General features: G+C 37.3%; 1 protein-coding gene across 1 annotated transcript; it reads left to right on the top strand.

The window, feature by feature from the left end:
• The first annotated feature begins 19,221 nt into the window (after window positions 1-19,221).
• On the top strand, window positions 19,222-20,355 carry LOC101119281 (actin-related protein T1). The gene has a single exon (XM_004022372.4). It carries the CDS (start codon window positions 19,222-19,224, stop codon window positions 20,353-20,355), a length of 1,134 nt encoding a protein of 377 aa, XP_004022421.1.
• The last annotated feature ends 2,090 nt before the right edge of the window (window positions 20,356-22,445 follow it).

Below are 22,445 nucleotides of genomic sequence, written 5' to 3'. Positions count from 1 at the left end.
TGACATTGTCTTTCACAGAATAGAAGCTTTAACATTAATGAAGTCTAGCTTTAATTATTTCTTTTGTGAATCTTGTCTTTGGTGTCATTTCTAATAGTCATTGCTAAAACATGGATTTGTGAGTTTTCAAGCTTTCATTCTATTATTGATATTTCTGTTTCATTCTATTGTTTCTGGAAGGAACACTTTATATGATTTCAAAATGCAAAATTTAATCAGAGTCATTATTTTTTGCCTAATATGTAGTCCAGTAGAATATCCCAGGTGAATTTGAGAACAATGTTTGTTCTGCTTTTTGACTGTCAACAGTTTAATCATAATGTATCTTGTTGTGAACCTCTGTGTTTATCTTACATGGAGTTCACAAAACTTCTCAAATGCATGTTTGTCATTGTTTAGTTGCTAAGTCTTGTCTGACTCTTTTGCAACCCCATGGACTGTGGCCTGCCAGGCTCCTCTGACCATGGGATTTTTCAGGCAAGAATACTGGAGTGGGTTGCCATTTCCTTCTCCACGGGATCTACCTGACCCAGGGATCAAACCTATTTCTCCTGGATTGGTAGGTAGATTCTTTATCACTGAGCCACCAGGCAATTTTATCATATTTGGAAGATTTTGGTCATTATTTCCTCAAAAAGCTTTTCTGACCCTCTTTCCTGTCATATACTCCCGTTCTTTTTTATTGTCTAACTGGACAATTTTAATTAACCTAACTTTCAGCTCAATGATTCTTTTTTACCCTTCATTATCAAATATGCTGTTGAGCCATTTATTGATTTTTAAAAAAAAAATCAATTATTTTAACTTACATTGACAGAATTTCTTCTAAGTTTGATTTTTACCTTTGTTTACATTCTCCTTTTGCTGACACATTATTTTGCTAATTTCTTTTACTTCATCCATGATTTTCTTTTGTTCTAGCATAAAAATGTTTATTAAAGGTTTTGTCTAATAATTCCAATATCTGTTCTTCATCGTGCACAGTTACTCTTAATTTCTTCTATAAATGAGACATACATTCTCATTTCTTTTCATGCCTCATAATTTTTTGTTCACAAGCAGGAAATTTGAAAACTGTAATGTAGTAATCCCGAAAATCAGATACTCCCTCCTCCTCTGGACTATTGTATTTCCTTGTTGTAAGTGGTGGTTGTTGTTCAGTTGCTCAGTCGTGTCTGACTTTGCAAGCCCATGGACTGCAGCACATCAGGTTTCCCTTTCCTTCACTGACGCCTGGAGTTTGCTCAAATTCTTGTTCATTGAATTGGTGATGCCATCCTACTATCTCATCCTCTGCTACCCCCTTCTTCTCCTTCCTTTCCCAGCATGAGGGTCTTTTCCAATACTTAATTTTATAGTGGCTTTTCTCGATTACTTAAAAAAAAAAAAAAACACCTGTATTCTTTGTTGTATATGTACTCTGAAGTCTCTGTTCCTTTAACTATAGTCAGTTAGTGGTATGGAAAAGAATTCTTTAAATATATGAAGTCAACAAAAATAAAGTATCTTGAAAATGCTTTTCAATCTCTGAAGGTTGGCTCTCTATTGGAGCAAAGCCTCAATACATTGCCAAGTCCATTACAATTCTGCCTTAGTATTCCCTTCTGGCTCGTGGTGATCCTCAAAAAAAGCTAGAGGTTAAAGTTTAGGGTATTCTGCGTTCTTTTTGATGTGTGTCTTGCTATGAGTATGTGTGTGACTTTCTAGATACTTTGCTATATCAGGAAATTTCAAGCCCTTATTCCCCAAAGTGACATTCTCCTCAGTTTTTCTACAAAGAGTTTTGGTATATCTGTTGTCTGTCTCAACTCTAATATCATGCTCCAGGCATCACTAGCTTTTTTAAAATCTCCTTTTCACTATTTTTGATTAACATACTCTGCTTAGCTAATTTTCTGCCATGAGAAAGTTCTGACTTAGGTGAAACAAAAGCAAGCATCTTGTATTACTCCTTGAGGAAAACCACAAATAGGTGAAGCAGAAAACATAATTACTTGAAAACAAGGTACACTCTGGTACCTCATGAAACAAATAACCTTTCCTGGGAATATAAACTGCCACCTTCAAGACAAGTTCCACACCAGGAATAGGATTGGGCAAGGCTAAATTAACACAAAGCTTTACTGCTCACTTCAAGACACCTTTAACTTGATTCAGTGTCTATTTGGAAGATGTAATCTTTTGACTGTTTTTCAGTATTTCAACAAAATTCATTATTTTTACTCATTTCTTTTCAGTGTTTCTGCGGTGATATAGGTCCTTGGAATCTGTTACCTGCCATTTTTGCTTACATTACTGTTACAGTATTTTCAATTTTAACATTGATTTTTATTATTTCTAAGAGCTTCCTTCTTTTCGCTTTCATCTTTCATCTGTTCTTGCCTGTTGCCTATTTTTCATGAGCATTTTTAACATAGTAATCATAATTCTTTTAAGTCTTCTTTCTAATAATTACCGGGTCTGTGTTATATCTGAGTTAGTTCTCCTGTTTGCTTTGTCTCTTCAGATATGTTTTGCTTTTTCTTCCTTTTGTTATGGCTTGTAATGTTCTTGTTGAAAGCCATACATATCAATAGTAGGAGCTGAGGTGAATAGGCTTGTAGTGCAAAGATTTATGTTAATATGGCTAGGAGCTGAATTATGTTTGATACTTGGTGTATCTGTAGATGACAGAGGATTTAAATTCCTCTTGGGCTCCTGTTTTTGTCTCCTCTCATGATTTTTAGCTACCCTGAGGACTTTACTTATTAGAGCATTTGCATCTAGTAGCTCTTTAATCTCTAACTCCACCATAATATACTCCAGCTTATTGGTGTGGTAGGAAGATGTGGAAGAGGGAAGCTTTCCATTATCTTATGCTAAATCTCAGGTTTTACTGGGTGTGTCTCTGGACTGTAAACCTCACAAGTGTGTCTTCAGAGGTATGACTCTCCTCACTTTGATGAGACAAGAAACTAGAGAGAAATGAGGTGGGAATAATGCTCTTCCCTCCTTTGGAATAAGGTTTTTCCCTGTAGAGTTCTTCTTGGCTTTAAAAAAAAGTTTTTTGAAATATTTTACAAGGATTGTTCTTTCCATCCCTCTACCAGATACAAGAGAGGGAAATCTTTCTTAGATCTTCACTGTGAGAACCTGGTGGTATTCCTTGAGGTAAAACCCACCAAAACTTGAAAGTCCCATAAGGCCCTAACAAACACAATTTAAACATTTTTTTTCATGATAGCTTATATTGAGCCTTTAACAATCTGTAAAAATGACCACTTAGGTGTTCCAAAGAGTGTATACCTCCTGTAGCTTCTGCCTCAGGTAAGCAGATGTCAGTTGCAACCCTGGATATTTTTGTTTCTCCAGATTTGTTGTGATGGTTTGTCCTGCAAACTCAGTTCTTTGATAGGGTCAAGAACACTTATTTCAGTTTATTTTTTTCTTGTTTCAAGGACTGGAGCGATTATTTCAAGGCTCTCTACATAGTAGAGGTGAGACTGAAAAGTATGTATATATATGTATATATATATATGTATATATATGTACACACACATATATACACATACTGTCTTTCTTTTCTGTTCACATTTGTTAAACCACTTGAGATTTTACTGCAAGTCAGTGTGGTTATGTTAATTATTTAATCTCAGGGATGTCAGTTCAGTGATACATGTTTCCAATTCCTGAAAATAGTTGTCTCATATTTTGTCCACTTGCATAGTTATTCAAAATGAATGGGGAAAGGGGGTCAAGTTTGGACCTATTATCTCATCATGAGCAGAACATATTTTCTTTGTTGAAATAACATCTTAATTGCTTTTATTACATTATTTTTTCCTACTTCTCTCTCTATTCTAAAAAAAATCCAAGTATAGGAGTGCTCAACACCCTCTTACTATCTGTACTTGATTGATCTTATCCATTCATCTGGCTTTAAATGCAATTTATATGCTATAGACTATGAAAATTTGGGCTTCCCTAGTGGCTCAGATAGTGAAGATTCTGCCTGAAATGCGGGAGATCCGTGTTCAGTTCCCAGGTCAGGAAGAAACCCTGGAGAAAGGAACCCACTCCAGTATTATAGCCTGGGAAATCCCATGGACAGAGGATCCTGGTGGGCTCCAACTCATGGGGTCACAAAAAGTTGGACATGACCGAGTGACTAACACTTTCACTTTACTTCATGACATTTTACCTCAAGTCAAGGTATCTTCAGAGTTCCAGATGTGCATACACAAATATTTCATATTATTATATGGAAGTCTCAAAATAGCAAATATCATGTACCCAGATTCTCAAGCTCTAGCTTAGTTTTAATAATCCCCTAATATTTCCTACATCAGTAAATGGTTTATCCATCTCTCCAGTTGCTTAAGCATCCAATTAGCAAGTTATTCTCATTACCTCCACCTTTACCTCACCTTTTACATCCAAATTATCATCAAGTCCTAGAAGTTCTGATAGTGTTATATACTAATCTTCTTTAACTTATCCTCCTTATTTCTAGACTGGATTGTGTTAGATATCTATCAAATTTCTCTGGTGTCTTTACCCTCTATTAATGCCTTTACTCACATAGTACAAACTGAAACTAAGTTGGATTATATATTTCCACCTTTCTAAAATGCTCTAGCAATTTCCTATTACACTTAGGATAAAATCTATAATCCTTATCATGTTCCACAAGACCATGTGAGAGCTGTCCTTTTATAGCTCTTTTTTTTTAACCTCATCTACTTTCACTTTTTCCCTTCATTTACTTCATTTGCTTTGAGCTGGGAAATTAACAACTAAGCAGATATGGGAAGACCACTAAAAGTATCTATTGTCATTACTCTGAGAAAGTCTTCCATGTGAATCTTTGTCCTATTAGATTATAAGATGATCATTGTACTCACTATATCTAGACAAATGTCTGGCACCTAGTTAGAACACAAGGCATATTTTTGGAAGAATAAAGAGAAAATTCTCATTTCAGTATATGATGAAGAGCTAATAAAATTTGATCTACAGGTGTATATAATCATGCTACTACTTCTATAATTTATCAATGATCACAGCTAGTGGAAATCAATATATATGGCAAGATAGCATTGCTGGAGAGGAAGAGTTAATATATTGATTTGATGTATATTATTTTATTATCTTAAAAATCAAGTTCAAATAAAACAAAAATAAGATTTGAATATGATATGACTTAGATAAGTATATAAAAATAAGACAATTTCAAGGAATGAATACAAATTAATAATGTGAAAATATTTTGAAGTATGGGATATAGATGTTAAGAAAACAGATCAAGTCCCTATTCTCTTAGAGGTTATGTTATAGAGGAAAGAAAGGCAAACAAAATTGTAGGTTTTACAGTGATCAATTGTCCTGGATTTCCTGGGGCTGAGAGGATTCCCTGTACATGAGGCTTTTCAGCAAAGCTCAGAAAGTTTCAGGCAAATTATAGAGTTGGCCACCCTATGTGGTGATAAGTGCCATGGAAGATTAATCATAGAGCTTACATACTGGGTGATCAAGATATACCTTATTAAAAAGAAGTAGACTCTTGAGAGTCCCTTGGACTGCAAGGAGATCCAACCAGTCCATCCTGAAGATCAGCCCTGGGATTTCTTTGGAAGGAATGATGCTAAAGCTGAAATTCCAGTACTTTGGCCACCTCATGCGAAGAGTGGACTCATTGGAAAAGACTCTGATGGTGGGAGGGATTGGGGGCAGGAGGAGAAGGGGATGACAAAGGATGAGATAGCTGGATGGCATCACTGACTCGATGGACGTGAGTCTGAGTGAACTCTGGGAGTTGGTGATGGACAGAGAGGCCTGGTGTGCTATGATTCATGGGGTCGCAAAGAGTCGGACATGACTGAGCGAATGAACTGAACTGAAGTCATTAAATGAAAAAAATAATGAAGTGTGTCATAAAGATATATTTTATATATGTGCATATTTGAGAATATGTAAATACATATGTGCGTATTTGTGTATCATGAAGCAGAAGTTAGACTATACAGTAAAGAATTATATCTGTTAAATATTATCAGACTAAGAAAGATCACCAGGAAAAAAGGACCCAGTTTTGATAATACACTTCTTTTCTTTTTAACTATAGTTATATAATTGTGCATCCATCACCACTAATTCCAGATTATTTCATCATTTTACAAATAAATAAATCTTATAGCAATTAGTGGGGCTTCCCTGGTGGCTCAGCAGTAAAGAAACCATCTATGAATCCAGGATACATGGGTTCAAGCCCTGGGTCGGGAAGATCCCCTGGAGAAGGAAATGGCAACCCACTCCAGTATTCTTGCCTGGGAAATCCCATGGACAGAGGAGCCTGGCAGGATTTAGCTCATGGGTTTCCAAAGAGTCAGACATGACTTGGCAACAACATAGAAACAACATAGCAACATCCCCTTCTTCATTTAACTAAAATGATATTAATTGAATCATAATATGTGGCCTTTGGTTTCTCCTACTTTTAATATCATGATCAATAGTTCATTAATTATTGTGCATGAATATCCAGAATTGATTTGTCCATTTTTTTCAGTTGACCAACATTTGGGTTATTTTCACGTTTCAGATACTGCAAATAATGAATAATGTTGCTGGGAACATTTATGCTCAACATTCATGTAGATATATATCTTCATTTCTCCTAGTTCTATACTTAATAGTTGAAATGCTGGGTCATCTGATAACTGTGTTTAACCTTGCAAGGAATTGTGAGACTATTTTACAAAGTGGTTGTAACATTTTACATTATAAATAGCAATGCACGATAGCTCTGATTTCTCCACATTCTTGCCAACATTTGTTATTTCCTGTCTTTTGAACTATAGATATTGTAGTGGGCATGAAATGGTACATCACTGTGGCTTTGATTTGCATTTCCTTAATGATTAGTGATGTTAAGCATCTTATATGCTTATTGGTGATTCATATATAGTCTTTGGACAAATGCCTATTTAAATCATTTTCCATACTAATTACACCTGTTTTATTCATCTAATAATATATTGTAATTTCAGCTCTTTTACTTGAATGTTTGATGTGTTTTGAGTTAATTTTTGTGTGATTGGGGGTAGGGGGTTGAATGTCATTCATTTGCATGTGTCTGTGCAGTTATCCCAGCTTTATCTTTTGAAAATACCACTCTTTTTTTCAATTAAATTTTTATTTGAAGGCAAATATATGTTCACATGCAGTTGTAAAAAATAATACAAAGAGATTCCATGTAGTTTTTACCTAGTCTTAACTTTGCCGACTAAGGTCCGTCTAGTCAAGGCTATGGTTTTTCCTGTGGTCATGTATGGATGTGAGAGTTGGACTGTGAAGAAGGCTGAGTGCCGAAGAATTGATGCTTTTAAACTGTAGTGTTGGAGAAGACTCTTGAGAGTCCCTTGGACTGCAAGGAGATCCAACCAGTCCATTCTGAAGGAGATCAGCCCTGGAATTTCTTTGGAAGGAATGATGCTAAAGCTGAAACTCCAGTACTTTGGCCACCCTATGTGAAGAGTTGACTCATTGGAAAAGACCCTGATGCTGGGAGGGATTGGGGGCAGGAGAAGGGGACGACAGAGGATGAGATGGCTGGATGGCATCACTGACTCGATGGACGTGAGTCTGAGTGAACTCTGGGAGTTGGTGATGGACAGGGAGGCCTGGCATGCTGCGATTCTTAGGGTCGCGAAGAGTCAGACACGACTGAGCAACTGAACTGAACTGAACTGAACCCAATGGTAACATCTTGCAACACTGCAGTACAATATTAAAACCAGGGTATTAACAACAATACAGTCAAGACAAAGAATGTTTCCACCACTGTAAAGATCCCTTATATTGCCATTTTATTACCCACACAGTTCACTATTCCAATTATCCCCTCTTGACTTCCTGGTAACCATCAATCTGTTCTCTACTTCTATAATTTTGTCATTAAAATATCTTTTATTCATGTAATCATATTGTATGTAAAATTCTAGTATATGTATATTTTAACTTACTATGATTCCCTGAAGATTAACAGATTACATCAGTAGTTCATTCCTTTTTATTGTGAAATAATTTTTAATGATATGGATGTAACAGCATTCATCCATTGAAGGACATCCGAGTTCTTTCTAGTTTTGACTATTAGGAATCAAGCTCCTCTAAACATTTATATACAGACATTTTGTGTCAAAGTTAGTTTTTATTTCTCTGGGATAAATGCTGAGGAGTGCAATGGTTGCATGGTAAAGTCATTTTTAGGTTTTTAAGTAATGGCTTTTTCCCAGAGTGGCTGTACCATATTACATTTCCAACAGAAATTTTTGAGTTATCTAGTTGTTTTGCATCTATGTTAACATTTGGCATTGCCAGTATTTTTTATATAAGTCATTTGATAGGTGTATATCATTGTGGTTTAATTAACCTTTCCCTAATGAATAATAATGTTAAATATTTTATTTTCTCACCTGCTATCTATATATGGAATTACAATGGAGGTAACATTATATTAATTTTAGATTTATAACAAGATTCAATATTTGTGTATATTGCAAAATGATAACCTCAGTAAATCCAGTTAACCTATACATAGTTATACAATTTTTTCCTGTGATAAGAACCTTTAAGATCTGCCTTACTGTCAACTCTCAAGTATGCAATACACTATTATTGCAGTCACCACAGTGCACATTACACTCTCATGACGTATTCATTTTATAACTTGAAGTGTATGCCTTTTAACCTTCTTCACCCATTTGACCCACTCCCCATCTGCAATTTCTGGAAACTACCAACTTGTTTCTGTATCTACAATCTCTCTTTTGTTTAGATCTACATATCAATAAGATCATGCAGTATTTGTCTTTCTCTGTCCAACTTATTTCACTTAGCATAGTGTCCTGAAAGTTTATACATGATGTAGCAGATGGCAAGATTTCCTTCTTTTTATGACTTAATAATATTCCGTTGTGTGTGTGTGTGCATGCGTACCACATTTTCTTTATCTTTTATTTAATGATAGACATGGTTTTTTACATATCTTGGCTCTTGTAAACAATGTTTCATGGAAGAAGGGGGTGCATATATCTTTCCAAGGTAATATTTTTGTTTTCTTTTGATAAATACTCAGAAGTGAATTCGGAGAAGGCAATGGCACACCCACTTCAGTACTCTTGCCTGGAAAATCCCATAGATGGAGGAGTCTGGTGGGCTGCAGTCCATGGGATCACTGAGGGTCAGACACGACTGAGCGACTTCACTTTCACTTTTCACTTTTATGCATTGGAGAAGGAAATGGCAACCCACTCCAGTGTTCTTTCCTGGAGAATCCCAGGAATGGTGGAGCCTGGTGGGCTGCCATCTATGGGGTCACACAGAGTCAGACACGACTAAAGCGACTTAGCAGCAGCAGCAGCAGAATTGAATTTGACAGGTCATAGCCAGTACTTTGGCCACCTCATGTGAAGAGTTGACTCATTGGAAAAGACTTTGATGCTGGGAGGGATTGGGGGCAGGAGAAGAAGGGGACAACAGAGGATGAGATGGCTGGATAGCATCACTGACTTGATGGACGAGTCTGAGTGAACTCCGGGAGTTGGTGATGGACAGGGAGGCCTGGCGTGCTGTGATTCATGGGGTTGCAAAGAGTTGGACACGACTGAGCAACTGAACTGAACTGACTGAACTGATGGTAGTTCTCTTTTTAATTTTTTGAGGTACTTCCATGGTGTTTCCCATAGTGACTGCACTATATTCAAAACTCAATTGACTAAATATGTATATATTTAATTCTAAATTATAATTCTATTCTGCTTATGTATATAGACATAGGCAAGTGCTACACTGTCCTGATTATAGTAGCTTAGTAGTAATTTCTAAATCAGGAAGTTTTAGTCATCCAAATTTGATCTTTTTCAAGCTTGGTTTGGCTATTCTCAGTTTCTTGCATTCCAATGAGAATTTTAGAATTGATTTATCAGTTGCTGTAACAAGCTGAGATTTTGCTAATAATTGTGATGAATTTGTGAATTAATCTGGGAAGTATTACCATTTTGACAATATTAAGCCTTATAATTCATGATTTGGGAATGAATTCAATTTTGATTAGCTTTTATCCATTTTTTTTCATTTTTGTGTGTTTTTTGGTATAGAGGTCATAAATATTTTGTTACATTTAATTCTAAGTATTCTTTTTGATGCTATTATAGGTTAAATATTTTAAATGTATAGTATTCATTTCAATTGCATAGAGATACAGTAGAGAGGGTAACATCTAAAAGGCAGTTGAATAGGAAGCCTTGGACCTTTACTCCCCATGTGTATACACCAATTCAACAAAAATACATAGACAAATTCATCAGAAATTCAGAATCTACTGGTTGAAAGGATGCTGCATCTGGAGTAAGCATGAAATGAGCTACATTGAAGCTGGTAGAGAAAATGCAAGATGCCCTCTCATTGGAATTCTTGCCTCTGGCATAGTGCCATATGATTGGAAGGAAACTCTCAGCTTTTGGTTTCTTCCTGGAGGATGAAATATTTGCCCACATGTCCAACATTCAAACTTTTCTAGGGATTCCAAAAGTACTGGTTTCTGTCTTAACCTGTCTCACTGGTCTCACTGAGAACATACACAGTCATTTGGGCTAGAATACAAGTACTTATCATAGTCCCTTCTTCTAGCTCTGCACAGAATGAGTAGATAAAACATCAGATTCTGTTTTTATCTGGTGAAGTAAAGAATTGGGTCACATATCCAGTTCTAGAGGCTACCTAGGGGATTGGATTTTGTCTCACCCATCTCAGACCACTGATAGGATCAAACTACTTTACATGGCAAGGGGGTCACTAAGAACAGTGATGGTGATTTGAACCAACACAAAGTTTTGAGAGTTTTAGAATCTCTGAGCAGATTAACTGGTGAGAGTTTCCTCCTGTACAAGGTCAATCTGTGAACACTTGGGAGAACTAGGTATTTTCTTCAGTATGCAGATATCAACACAAAGGTGAAGGAAAACTAAGAAATATGGAATGTATCCCCCCCCAAAAAAAAAACCAAATGAAGTTAATCTCCAGAAACAGAACCTAATGATATGAATAATTATAGGACTTAAGAGGCAGAGAACTCAAAATAACAATAAAATACACAGTATAAAAAGATGTAAAATGTGAAATCAAATGCATAATATGTGGGGAGGGAGAAAAAGGTAGAGTTTCTGCATGTAAACAAATTTAAGTTTTTATTAGCTTAAAATAGACTATTATATCAATAAGATGTTTCAAGCAAGCCTCAGGGTAACCAAAATAAATAAATAAATAAATCCTATAGCAGATAAATTCAAAATAAAGAGAAGTGAATAAAAGTATACCAATATGGAACAAAGGAACAGAGCAAGAGAGAATAATAGAGACAAAGAAATGTTAAAACATCCAGAAACCCATTAACAATGTGGCAAGAATAAGTCCTGACCTACCAACAATTACTTTAAATGTAAACAAATTAAATTACCTGATCAAAAGACATAGAGTGGCTGAATGAATAAAATAAAATAAGACCCAACTATATGATGCCTATATGATCAATAACCTCAGATATGCAGATGACACCACCCTTATGGCAGAAAGTGAGGAAGAACTAAAGACCATCTTGATGAAAGTGAAAGAGGAGAGTGGAAAAGTTGGCTTAAAGCTCAATATTCAGAAAACTGAGATCATGGCATCCGGTCCCATCACTTCATGGCAAATAGTGGGAAACTGTGGAAACAGTAGCAGACTATTTTGGGGGGCTCCAAAATCACTGCAGATGATGACTGCAGCCATGAAATTAAAAGACACTTAGTCCTTGGCAGGAAAGTTATGACCAACCTAGACAGCATATTAAAAAGCAGAGACATTTCTTTGCTAACAAAAGGCTGTCTAGTCAAGGCTATGGTTTTCCAGAAGTCATGTATGGATGTGAGAGTTGGACTATAAAGAAAGCTTAGTGCTGAAGAACTGTGGTTTGAACACATTTTGGACTGTGGTGTTGGAGAAGACTCTTGAGAGTTCCTTGTACTACAAGGAGATCCACCCAGTCCATCCTAAAGGAGGTCAGTCCTGAGTGTTCATTGGAAGGACTGATGTTGAAGCTGAAACTCCAATACTTTGGCCACCTGATGCAAAGAGCTGACTCATTTGAAAAGACCCAAATCCTGGGAAAGATTGAAGGTGGGAGAAGAAGGAGATGACAGAGAATGATATGGTTGGATCGCATCACTGACTCAATGGACATGAGTTTGGGTAAACTCAGGGAGTTGGTGATGTACAGGGAGGCCTGGCATGCTGCAGTTCATAGTGTTGCAAAGAGTCAGACATGACTGAGCAACTGAACTGACTGATATGATGCCTACATGACTCATTTCAACTTTAAGGGCACAGATAAGCATACAGTGAAGGGATCACAAAGGCTTAGCAAATTTGAAAAGGACTCCAAATAGCCACAGAAATCTTCAGGAAGAAAAATAAAGGTGGAGGTATCACACATTTTAATTTCAAAATTTATTAAAAAGCTGCAGTAATAAAACAGCATGATATTGGCATGAAGACAGACATACAGACCAATGGAACAGATTAGAAAAACCATGAATAAATCCACGTATATATGATCAACTGATCTTTGACAAAGGTGCCAAGATCACATGATGTACAAAGGATTGCCTCTTCAATAAATGGTGCTGCAACAACTAGATATCCACATATGAAAGATTGAAACTAAACCTTTATCTTACTTGTACACAAAAAATGCCAATTCAATATGGATTGAATTCTTAAAAGACCTGAAACTGTAAAACTCCTAGAAGAAGATGCAGGAGAAAGCTTCATGTTATTGCTCTGGGCAATGATTTTTTTTGATCTGACACTAGAATCACAGGCAGAAAAAGAAACAAAATTAATAAGTATGAATATATCAAACTGAATGATTCTGAACAGCAAAGGACATATGAATAGAATGAAAAGGAAACTATGGGATAGGAAACAACATTTTCAAACCATATATCTGAAAATGTGTTAATCTCCAATTATATAAGGAATTCCCACAATGTAATACCAAAAAAAGTAAATAGCCTGATTAAAAAATGGGTAAAGGACTTAAATAGACATATCTCCAAGAAGACATAGAAATGGTCAACAGGTATATGAATACATGCTCAATGTAACTAATCATCAGGCCAATACAAATCAAAACCACAAGGAAAGATTACCTCATGATTAGGATGTCTATAATCAAAAAGAAACATACAGGTTAACAAGTGTTAATAAAAACATGGGAAAATTGGAACCTTTCTACATTTTTGATGGGAATATGAAATGGTGTGGCTGTGATGGAAACAGTATAGGGTTTCCTCAAAATATTAAAACTGTAACTACCATATGATACATTTTCCCACTTCTGAGTATTTACCCAAAATAATTTAGAATTTGGAAGAGGTATTTATGCTCTCATGTTTATTGCAGCATTATTCATAGTTTTCAAGGTTTGGAAAAAACCTAAATCTCTATCAGCAGATGAGTAGATAGAGAAAATATGGTATACAAACACAATAAATATTTTTCAGCTAAAATGAGTGAAATGTTGGCATATGTGACAGCATGGATGAATCTTTAGATGTTATGCTAAGTAAAATGAGCCAGTCACAACAGGAACATTATTACATAATTCTAATTACATGAGGTATCTAAAATGGTAAAACTCATAGGAGCAGGAAGTAGAATGGTGGTTGCCAAGGGTTGGAAGTAGGGGCAAATTGAAATTTACTCTTCAACAGATTTAAAGTTTCAGGATTTCCACTGGCCTAAAAATCCTCTGTGCTCTGCCTAATCATACCTCCTCCACCTCATGTCCACACTGCTGGAAACCACTGATTTTTTACTTTTTACTCTCTCATAATGGCACCCCACTTCAGTACTCTTGCCTGGCAAATACCATGGATGGAGGAGCCTGGTAGGCTGCAGTCCATGGGGTCGCTGGGAGTAGGACGTGACTGAACGACCTCACTTTCACTTTTCACTTTAATGCATTGGAGAAGGAAATGGCAACCCACTCCAGTATTCTTGCTTGGAGAATCCCAGGGACAGGGGAGCCTGGTGGGCTGCCGTCTATGGGGTCGCACAGAGTTGGACACGACTGAAGCGACTTAGCAGCAGCAGCAACAATCTTGCCTTTTCCAGCATGTCATATAGTAGTTGGAATCATACAATATGTAGCCTTTTCAGATTGGCTTCTTTCACACGACTTGACAGATTGTTTATTTTTAGCATTGAAAACTATTCCATTGATTGAATGTAACATAGTCCATCCAGTCACCTACTGAAGATTATCTTGGTTGTTTACACATTTTGGCAGTTATAAATAAAGCTGCTATAAACATCCATGCTGTTTGATAGCTATTTATTCCCAGAGAACTTTCATAATTTGAGTCAGTTCTCTCAAACCCTGATGCTGCTTTATCACATGTGTATGCAACATTCTAAATCTTCTATTGTCATTTCAACAATCTTCACAGCATTTCCCACAGGAATAGATTTCACATCAGGACAAAAGTTTCTTTGCTTATCCATAAGAAGCACCTTCTTACCTGTTAAAGTTTTATCATGAGGTTAGAGCAATTCAGTCATCTCTTTAGACTGCAATTCTAGCTCTAGTATGCTTCCTACTTCTACCACATCTGGAGTTACATCCTCCATTGAAGACTTGAATCCCTCAAAGTCATCCATGAGGTTTGAAATCAACTTCTTCCAAACTCCTGTTAATGTTAATATTTTGATCCTTTCCTATGAATCACAAATTTTCTTAATGGTACCTAGAGTGATGAATTTTTTTAAGAGATACACTGAGAAACACTTTTATTAAGAAAATTCACATATGCATGAAAGTTACCTCCAACTGTGACCCAGAGGATATGGATTGAGTTACCATGTACAACAGAAGCTGAGTCATCTGTCACTGTGTTAGCCTTCTCTGTTTACCCAGAGGGTTGTGTTGCTGCATCTAGACTTTAATCTCTCTGTGTTAAGAATGATATCCACTACCTTTTAACAGATAAATTAGCATTCCTTCAGAACATCTTAGGAAAACATGACTAAATGCTCTAGGATTATTATTTTTTTGCAATATTTTATTTTATTTTATTAAAATATAAATTTATTTATTTTAACTGGAGGTTAATTACTTTACAATATTGTATTGGTTTTGCCATACATCAACATGTATCCACCACAGGTATACACGTGTTCCCCATCCTGAACCCCCTTCCCCCCTCCCTCCCCATACCATCCCTCTGGGTCGTCCCAGTGCACCAGCCCCAAGCATCCAGCATCATAATCTCTTCCCAACGGTTTTCAGGGTACTTTGCCTAGATCCATCAGAGGAATCCCTATCAATGGCAGCTATAGACTTGCAAAATGTATTTCTTAAGTGGTAAAGACTTGAAAGTCAAAATAACTCCTTCATCCATGGCCTTCAGAATGGATATTATGTTAGCAGGTATGAAAACAACATTAATCCTGTTGTACATATCCATCAGAGATCTTGGGTGACCAGGTGCTGTAATATGCATGAACTGTAATATTTTTTAAGGGATTTTTTTTTTCCTGAGCAGTAGATCTCAATGGTGGGCTTAAAATATTCAGTAAACCATGTTGTAAACAGATGTGCTGTCACCCAGATTTTGTTGTTTCATAGAGCACAGGCAGAGTGGATTTAGCGTAATTCTTAAGGGCCTTGGAATTTTCTAAACAGTAAATGAGCTTTAGCTTCAACTTAAAGTCACCAGCTGCATTGCTGCTTCTGCTGCTGCTAAGTCGCTTCAGTAATGTCTGACTCTGTGTGACCCCATAGACAGCAGCCCACCAGGCCCCTCTGTGCCTGAAATTCTCCAGGCAAGGATACTGAAGTGCGTTGTCATTTCCTTCTCCAATGCATGCATGCATGCTAAGTCACTTCAGCCGTGTCCAACTCTGTGCGACCCCATGGACAGCAGCCCAGCAGGCTCCTCTGTCCACGGAATTCTCTAGGCAAGAATACTGGAGTGGGTTGCCGTTTCCTTTTCTGCACCAGCTGCATTAACCCCTAACAAAAGAATCAGCTTGTATTTTCAAACTTTAAAACTAGCACTGACCTCTCTTGCTATGAGAGTCCTAGCTGACGTCTTCTGATTGAAGGCTGTTTCACTTCCATTGAAAATCGACTAAAATGATTCTTAGTATAGCTACCTTCATCATCTTAGCTAGGTATTCTATATAACTTGCTGCAGGTTCTGTATCAGCACTTGCTGCTTCACCTATACTTTGTCGTGATGGAGATGGCCTCTTTCCTTAAATCTTATGCGCACTTTTCTATTTCCTTCAAGAATTTTTCCTTAGCATTCAAAACTTGGCTGTTTAGTGCCAGAGGCCTAACTTTCAGCCTATCCCAGCTTTTGGCATACTTTCCTCACTGAACTTAATAATTTCTAGCTTTTGATTTCAAGTGAGAGTTGTGTGACTCTTCCAATCACTTGAACACTTAGAGGTTATTGTATGGTTATTTTTTTAATAATTTTATTTATTTTAGCTGCACACGGTCTTCATTGCTACACACAGGCTTTCTCTAGTTGTGGCAAGTGGGGGCTACTATCTAATTGCAGTGTGCAGGTTTCTCATTGCAGTGGCTTCTCTTGTTATGGAGCATAGAGTCTAGGGCACATAGGCTTCAGTAATTACAGCACTTGGGCTCAGTAGTTGTTACTTCCCAGGTTCTAGAACACAGGCTCAGTAGTTGTGGTGCACAGGCTTATTTGCTCTTTGGCATGTAGGATCTTCCTGGATCAGGGATCAAACCCGAGTCTCCTACATTTGCAGGTGGATTCTTTAGCACCGAGTCATCAGGGAAGCCCCATTGTATGGTTATTAATTGACCTAGTTTCAATATTTTTGTGTTCCAGGAATTGAGAGGCTCCAGGAAAGGTCAAGAGATCAGTGAATGACTGGTCAGTGTAGTGGTCAAAATATATACATTTTGTAGTTTTTCCTTCTTATAAGGACTTGATTTGTGGTTGTGGTACATCCCCAAAATTATAAGAGTAACATCAAAGAACACTGATCACGGATCACCATAGCAAATGTATATTAAGTACACCTCAAAGAAGCTGAAAAAAAGAAGAGTTGATGTTTCTATTCTTCAGGATTTTTTTCAGAAAAACAAAACCAATAGAATAGAATAGACATATAGCTTAAAAAGATATTTATTCATGCATTTTTGTATACTAAGAAGTCCCATCAACTGCCAGCTGCAACCTGGAAGCCTAGAAATGCTGGTGATACAGTTCTAGCCCAAACCTGAATATCTGATAAATAGGGTATTCAATGGTGCAAGTTATGGGTCAAGTCTGAAGACCCATGAAACAAGAATACCCATCATGTCAGATGTCAAAAGATGGGTATCCCAGAGACACCAAGAGCAAATTTGTCTTTGCTCTGTCTTTTTGTTCTATTCAGGGCTTTCAGCAATTTGAATAATACCCACTTTCATTAATAAGGCTACACTTTACTCAATCTAACAATTCAAATGCTAATTTCTACTAGAAACACCTTTATGGACACACTCAGGAATAATGTTCTATAAGATATCCAGCCATTTCTTAGCCAAGTCAAGTAGACGCATAAATTAAACCATGATAGTATTACAGTCTTGAGTGAAATTTATAGGGCAGGATAAGAGGCTAAAAACTAAAGATTTCCTACATTACAGTATTGAGGCAGAATTCCTACTTCTCCCATAAACTTCAGTTTTTGCTCTAAATGCCTTTTGTTTGGATGGAGCTAACCCATCTTATGGATATTAATCTCCATTATTTAAGCCAACTGATTTTAAATCTTAATCACATATACAAAATACTTTCATAATAACGTACAGACTATTGTTTGACCAAACAACTGGGCACAATAGCTCAGCCAAGTTGGCAAATAAAATGATTCATCTCAGTCTGTATTTTTTTTTAAAGAAGAAGATTTTATATCAATAGCCTAACCTTCAAACTTAACATACAGGTAAAAGAAGAGCAAACTGAAGCAAGCAAAATGAATAAAACTATTTCTAAAAAACAGTACAGATATGATTGAAATAGAGACTAGAAAAAAATGGAGGAATCAATTAAACCAAATGCCAATTTTCTTAAAAATTTCAAAAAAAGAAGATATTGCTACAAACCTTTCAGAAATAAGATGGGATTACAAATAAACACTGTGGGGAAAAAATGTTATGCTATTGAATAGTATTAAAAAAGTGTTGTATTCAGATGGAAGAACTTTGAATAAAGTATGCTGAATAAATGAAGCCAGGCATGAAAGGCCATACGTACAATTCCATTTAAGTGAAAAATCAGAAGAGATAAATTTATAGAGACAAAACATATATTAGTGGACTTCAGGGCTCATGATGATGGCCTGATGAAGGTGATAGCTAAAGGGTGCAGGGAAAATATTCTAAATGACTTCTGTAATGTTTGTACATAGTGAATATATTGAAATTCATGGAAATGTACTATATAAATGGGTAAAAATATTATATATGAAATGTTTCTCAGTAAAACTGTTCTAAAACAAAATAAATATAAGGGGGGATAAAAGAAAGAGCACCTCTAGAACTGGATTATAGACATCTTTACTCCAATCTGAATGTGTGTTTGATGGTTAGTTACTTCCATTAACAAAGGAAAGAGTATGCTTGTCATCTCACAAGCAGCAGCTCAGTTGAGCATAGAAGCCACCTTTCTGGGACAACCTCACAGCTAGGCTACTTCATTTGATTCTGAGGCTAGGCCTTTGCTTCATGTTCAGACTTATAAAAGAGGTTCAGAGGTATGGTTTGCCTTCCTCTGTTTCAAGTCTCACCAAGCTAGGAGCACTGGTGGCTCAGAGACCCCGCCCCTTTAACACCCTCTGATGCTCTTTGAGAACAATTGTTGCCTTGGTTACATTATTACATAGGGAGCAGTCATCACTGAAATTGCCACAGCAGGCCTTGCACTGCCTCAAAAAGGACAAGATTCATGGGTTGAGGATGGGGATGGGGACAGACTGCTAGCTCTGCTTCAGTGACAACCTGAGAGCTTTGGAATCCTGTGGCTGATAAACTTCCAAAGGTACATGTTATCTCACAAAAGTGGCCGTGTTCTTTCTTTACTTTGGTGAAGGTCAGAAGAACATCCTGCAGACATGTTTAACCCATACACATTAGATACTCCAGCTGTAATTTTTGACAATGGATCAGGACTCTGCAAAGTAGGTATGTCTGGAGAGACTGGGCCCCGTCATGTCATCAGTTCTGTTGTGGGGCACCCTAAATTCAACATGGCTTTACCAGAAGCCAATCAGAAAAATTATGTTGTGGGAGAAAAAGCCCTGTTCAAGTATGAGGCCTTGCAGTTGCACTACCCCATTGAACGTGGACTGGTAACAAGATGGGATGACATGGAGAAACTCTGGAAGTATCTTTTTGAGTGGGAATTGGGAGTAAAACCCTGTCAACGACCTGTGCTCATGACTGAGCCCTCCTTGAACCCAAGAGAGACTCGTGAGAAGACAACAGAGGTGATGTTTGAGACCTTCAACGTGCCTGCCTTCTACCTGTCCAACCACGCGGTCGTAGCACTCTATGCCTCTGCCTCTGTCACGGGCCTAGTGGTGGACAGTGGGGATGGGATCACTTGCACTGTCCCCATCTTTGAGGGTTACTCCCTGCCTCATGCTGTCACCAAGCTCTATGTGGCAGGCAGGGACATCACAGAGCACCTCACCCGACTCCTCCTGGCTAGTGGGTGTAATTACCCTTGCATACTCAACAAGGCCTTAGTGGATGACATAAAAGAGTCGCTCTGCTATGTTGCCTTGGAACCAGAGAAAGAACTCTGTAAGAAGCCAGAGGAGATCATGAAAGAATACAAGCTACCAGATGGGAATGTCATCCACCTTGGGGACCAGCTGTACCAGGTACCTGAGATTCTTTTTGCACCTGACCACCTAGGTGTCCACAACCCAGGACTATCAAAAATGGTCTCCAGCAGCATTATGAAGTGTGACACCGATATCCAGAAGAATCTTTTTGCAGAAATTGTTCTGTCTGGGGGAACCACTCTCTTCCCTGGGCTTGAGGAAAGACTTATGAAGGAACTAGAACAGCTGGCCTTCAGAGGCACTCCCATCAAGATCACTGCTTCTCCTGATAGATGTTTCTCTGCGTGGATTGGTGCTTCCATTGTGACTTCTCTGAGCAGTTTCAAGCAAATGTGGATCACTTCTGCAGACTTCATGGAGTTTGGGGCATGTGTTGTCCAGAGAAGATGCTTTTAAAGGATTCAGAGCACAGGGGACAGCTTAAATTGTCAGATCACAGGAGTACTGGTGGAAGGTGACATCTTCCCTTAGAGCTTCAGCACGTATTCAATAAAAGTGATATGGCATTTTGGGTTTTGGTTCATTTTTGATAGCATAAGAGTAATTTTTGATCTAGGTACTGATTCTCTTTAAGTGATTCTAGTCTACCCTTCCCGTCCCAGGGACCTATTCAGTTGTTTCCTCCTGATAAAGCCTTGGGTTATGTGTTACAGCTGGGTTCACTTGCAGGTTCTATAGTGAAAGCAGGTGAGCCTCAATGCCTAGTAGCTTTATTCAGTATGATCCCTAGAATCTTCATTTTAATCAAGTGTCTTAGATATTTCTGATAGGTCCAGTGCTAAGTAAAGACAGAATTACAAGAGAACATGTGGGGAAGGAGGGGAATTAAGTAGAAGGAATGTTACTCAGCTCTTAGGGCTCAAATGACCCTTTCAGTCAACTGGTTCTTAATTAGCACAATACAAGTCTGTACTGTTAGGCAGGCTTCCTTGGTGGCTCAGACAGTAAAGAATAAGCCTTTAATGAGGGAGACCTGGGTTCAGTCCCTGGGTTGGGAAGATCCCCTGGAGAAGGGAATGGCTACCCACTTCAGTATTCTTGCCTGGAGACGTCCATAGGCAGAGGAACCTAGTGGGCTACAGTCCACGAGGTCACAAAGAGTCAGAGATGACTGAGTAACCCTTTCACTACTTTTCACTGTTAGGTAGCTAAATAAAATAGAGCTGTTGTCCTTGTCAAAGAGGAAAGATGTGCACAGAAATCACTATTTGTTTAAGGATCTCTAAGCTTAGGGATATGGCATCACTGACTCGATGGACGTGAGTCTGAGTGAACTCCGGGAGTTGGTGATGGACAGGGAGGCCTGGCGTGCTGCTGATTCATGGGGTTGCAAAGAGTTGGACACGACTGAGCGACTGAAATGAACTGAACTGAACTGAACTGAACTGAAGCTTAGGGACCATACTCCTGGTTGAAGTATTAAGAACCAACACCTCTATTTTTTTAATTGAAGTATAGTTGCTGTGTAATATAAGTTATAGGTGTGCCATGTAGCAAATCACAATCTTTAAAGGTTATATTCCATTTACAGTTGTTATAAACTATTGGTCCTGCTTGGTTTCAGTCCCCCTTTTCTTTGATACTCCTCAATCTTAAGGGGTAGGGGGGCAGATATGGACAAGAAAGGGGATAACATTTTGGATAGAGAGGTTAATCATAAACTCTGCAAGGAACTGGGTTTTAGAGCTACACAGGTTGGTGGAGAATGGAATAAAAGATATACTGGTGGAAAGAAGATGGGAGTGGGAGCAAATCAAAAAGAACCATACTAAAAAAAATCATCCTGAATGAATTGAAACCATCTAAAAAAAAAGGAATTATATTTTGCACACATCTTTCCAACTATGTTTTCAGGGTATCACATTGCTATCTTATTTTACAATACAGCCATGAAAATGAAAACTACCAAACAGAAATCACTATAAATCAGGTATTTTATTTTTACATTCATTTGAGACATGTGGTTGAATATCACACTTCTGCCTATGGACAGGTTAGCAAAACCACAATGGAATCAGAAGCATGACACGTTCAAAGAGCTAGGAAAACATTTCAAAATATAGAATTATATATCCAAGAAAACTATTCCAAGAAAGATGGTAAAAATACTTGCTGAAAACAACTCAATGTGTTTACTCCCAATAGTCCATCACTAAAGGAGATTTTGCATGATTATTTGAGGATGTATAAAAATAACCCCATAGTAAGATATATATGGTGTACTAAGAAATAATAAACATTAAACAATGTTGAACATGGAGATAAATTTAGAAATATTGACTGTACAGATTCATAGTATCAACATGATAATAAGAATGACAATTCTCTAATACAGAAAGACATAAATCATGGAAACAGGGTGGAACTAAAAATCTGAATATACCTGTATTTCTCAGAAAGAGAAATGTTAATTAAATTTAGACTATACATATATATATATATATATATATATATATATATATATATATGGAATTCCTTCTATAAAT

This window comes from Ovis aries, chromosome X (genome assembly GCF_016772045.2).
Source record: "Ovis aries strain OAR_USU_Benz2616 breed Rambouillet chromosome X, ARS-UI_Ramb_v3.0, whole genome shotgun sequence".
NCBI classification, from domain to species: domain Eukaryota; kingdom Metazoa; phylum Chordata; class Mammalia; order Artiodactyla; family Bovidae; genus Ovis; species Ovis aries.
Note: the sequence above shows the minus strand (reverse complement) of the source record. Positions and strands in the feature narration are given on the sequence as shown.

Excerpts from the sequence above, each read along its gene's own strand:
- LOC101119281 (XM_004022372.4), top strand. The coding sequence starts at position 19,222 with ATGTTTAACCCATACACATTAGATACTCCAGCTGTAATTTTTGACAAT.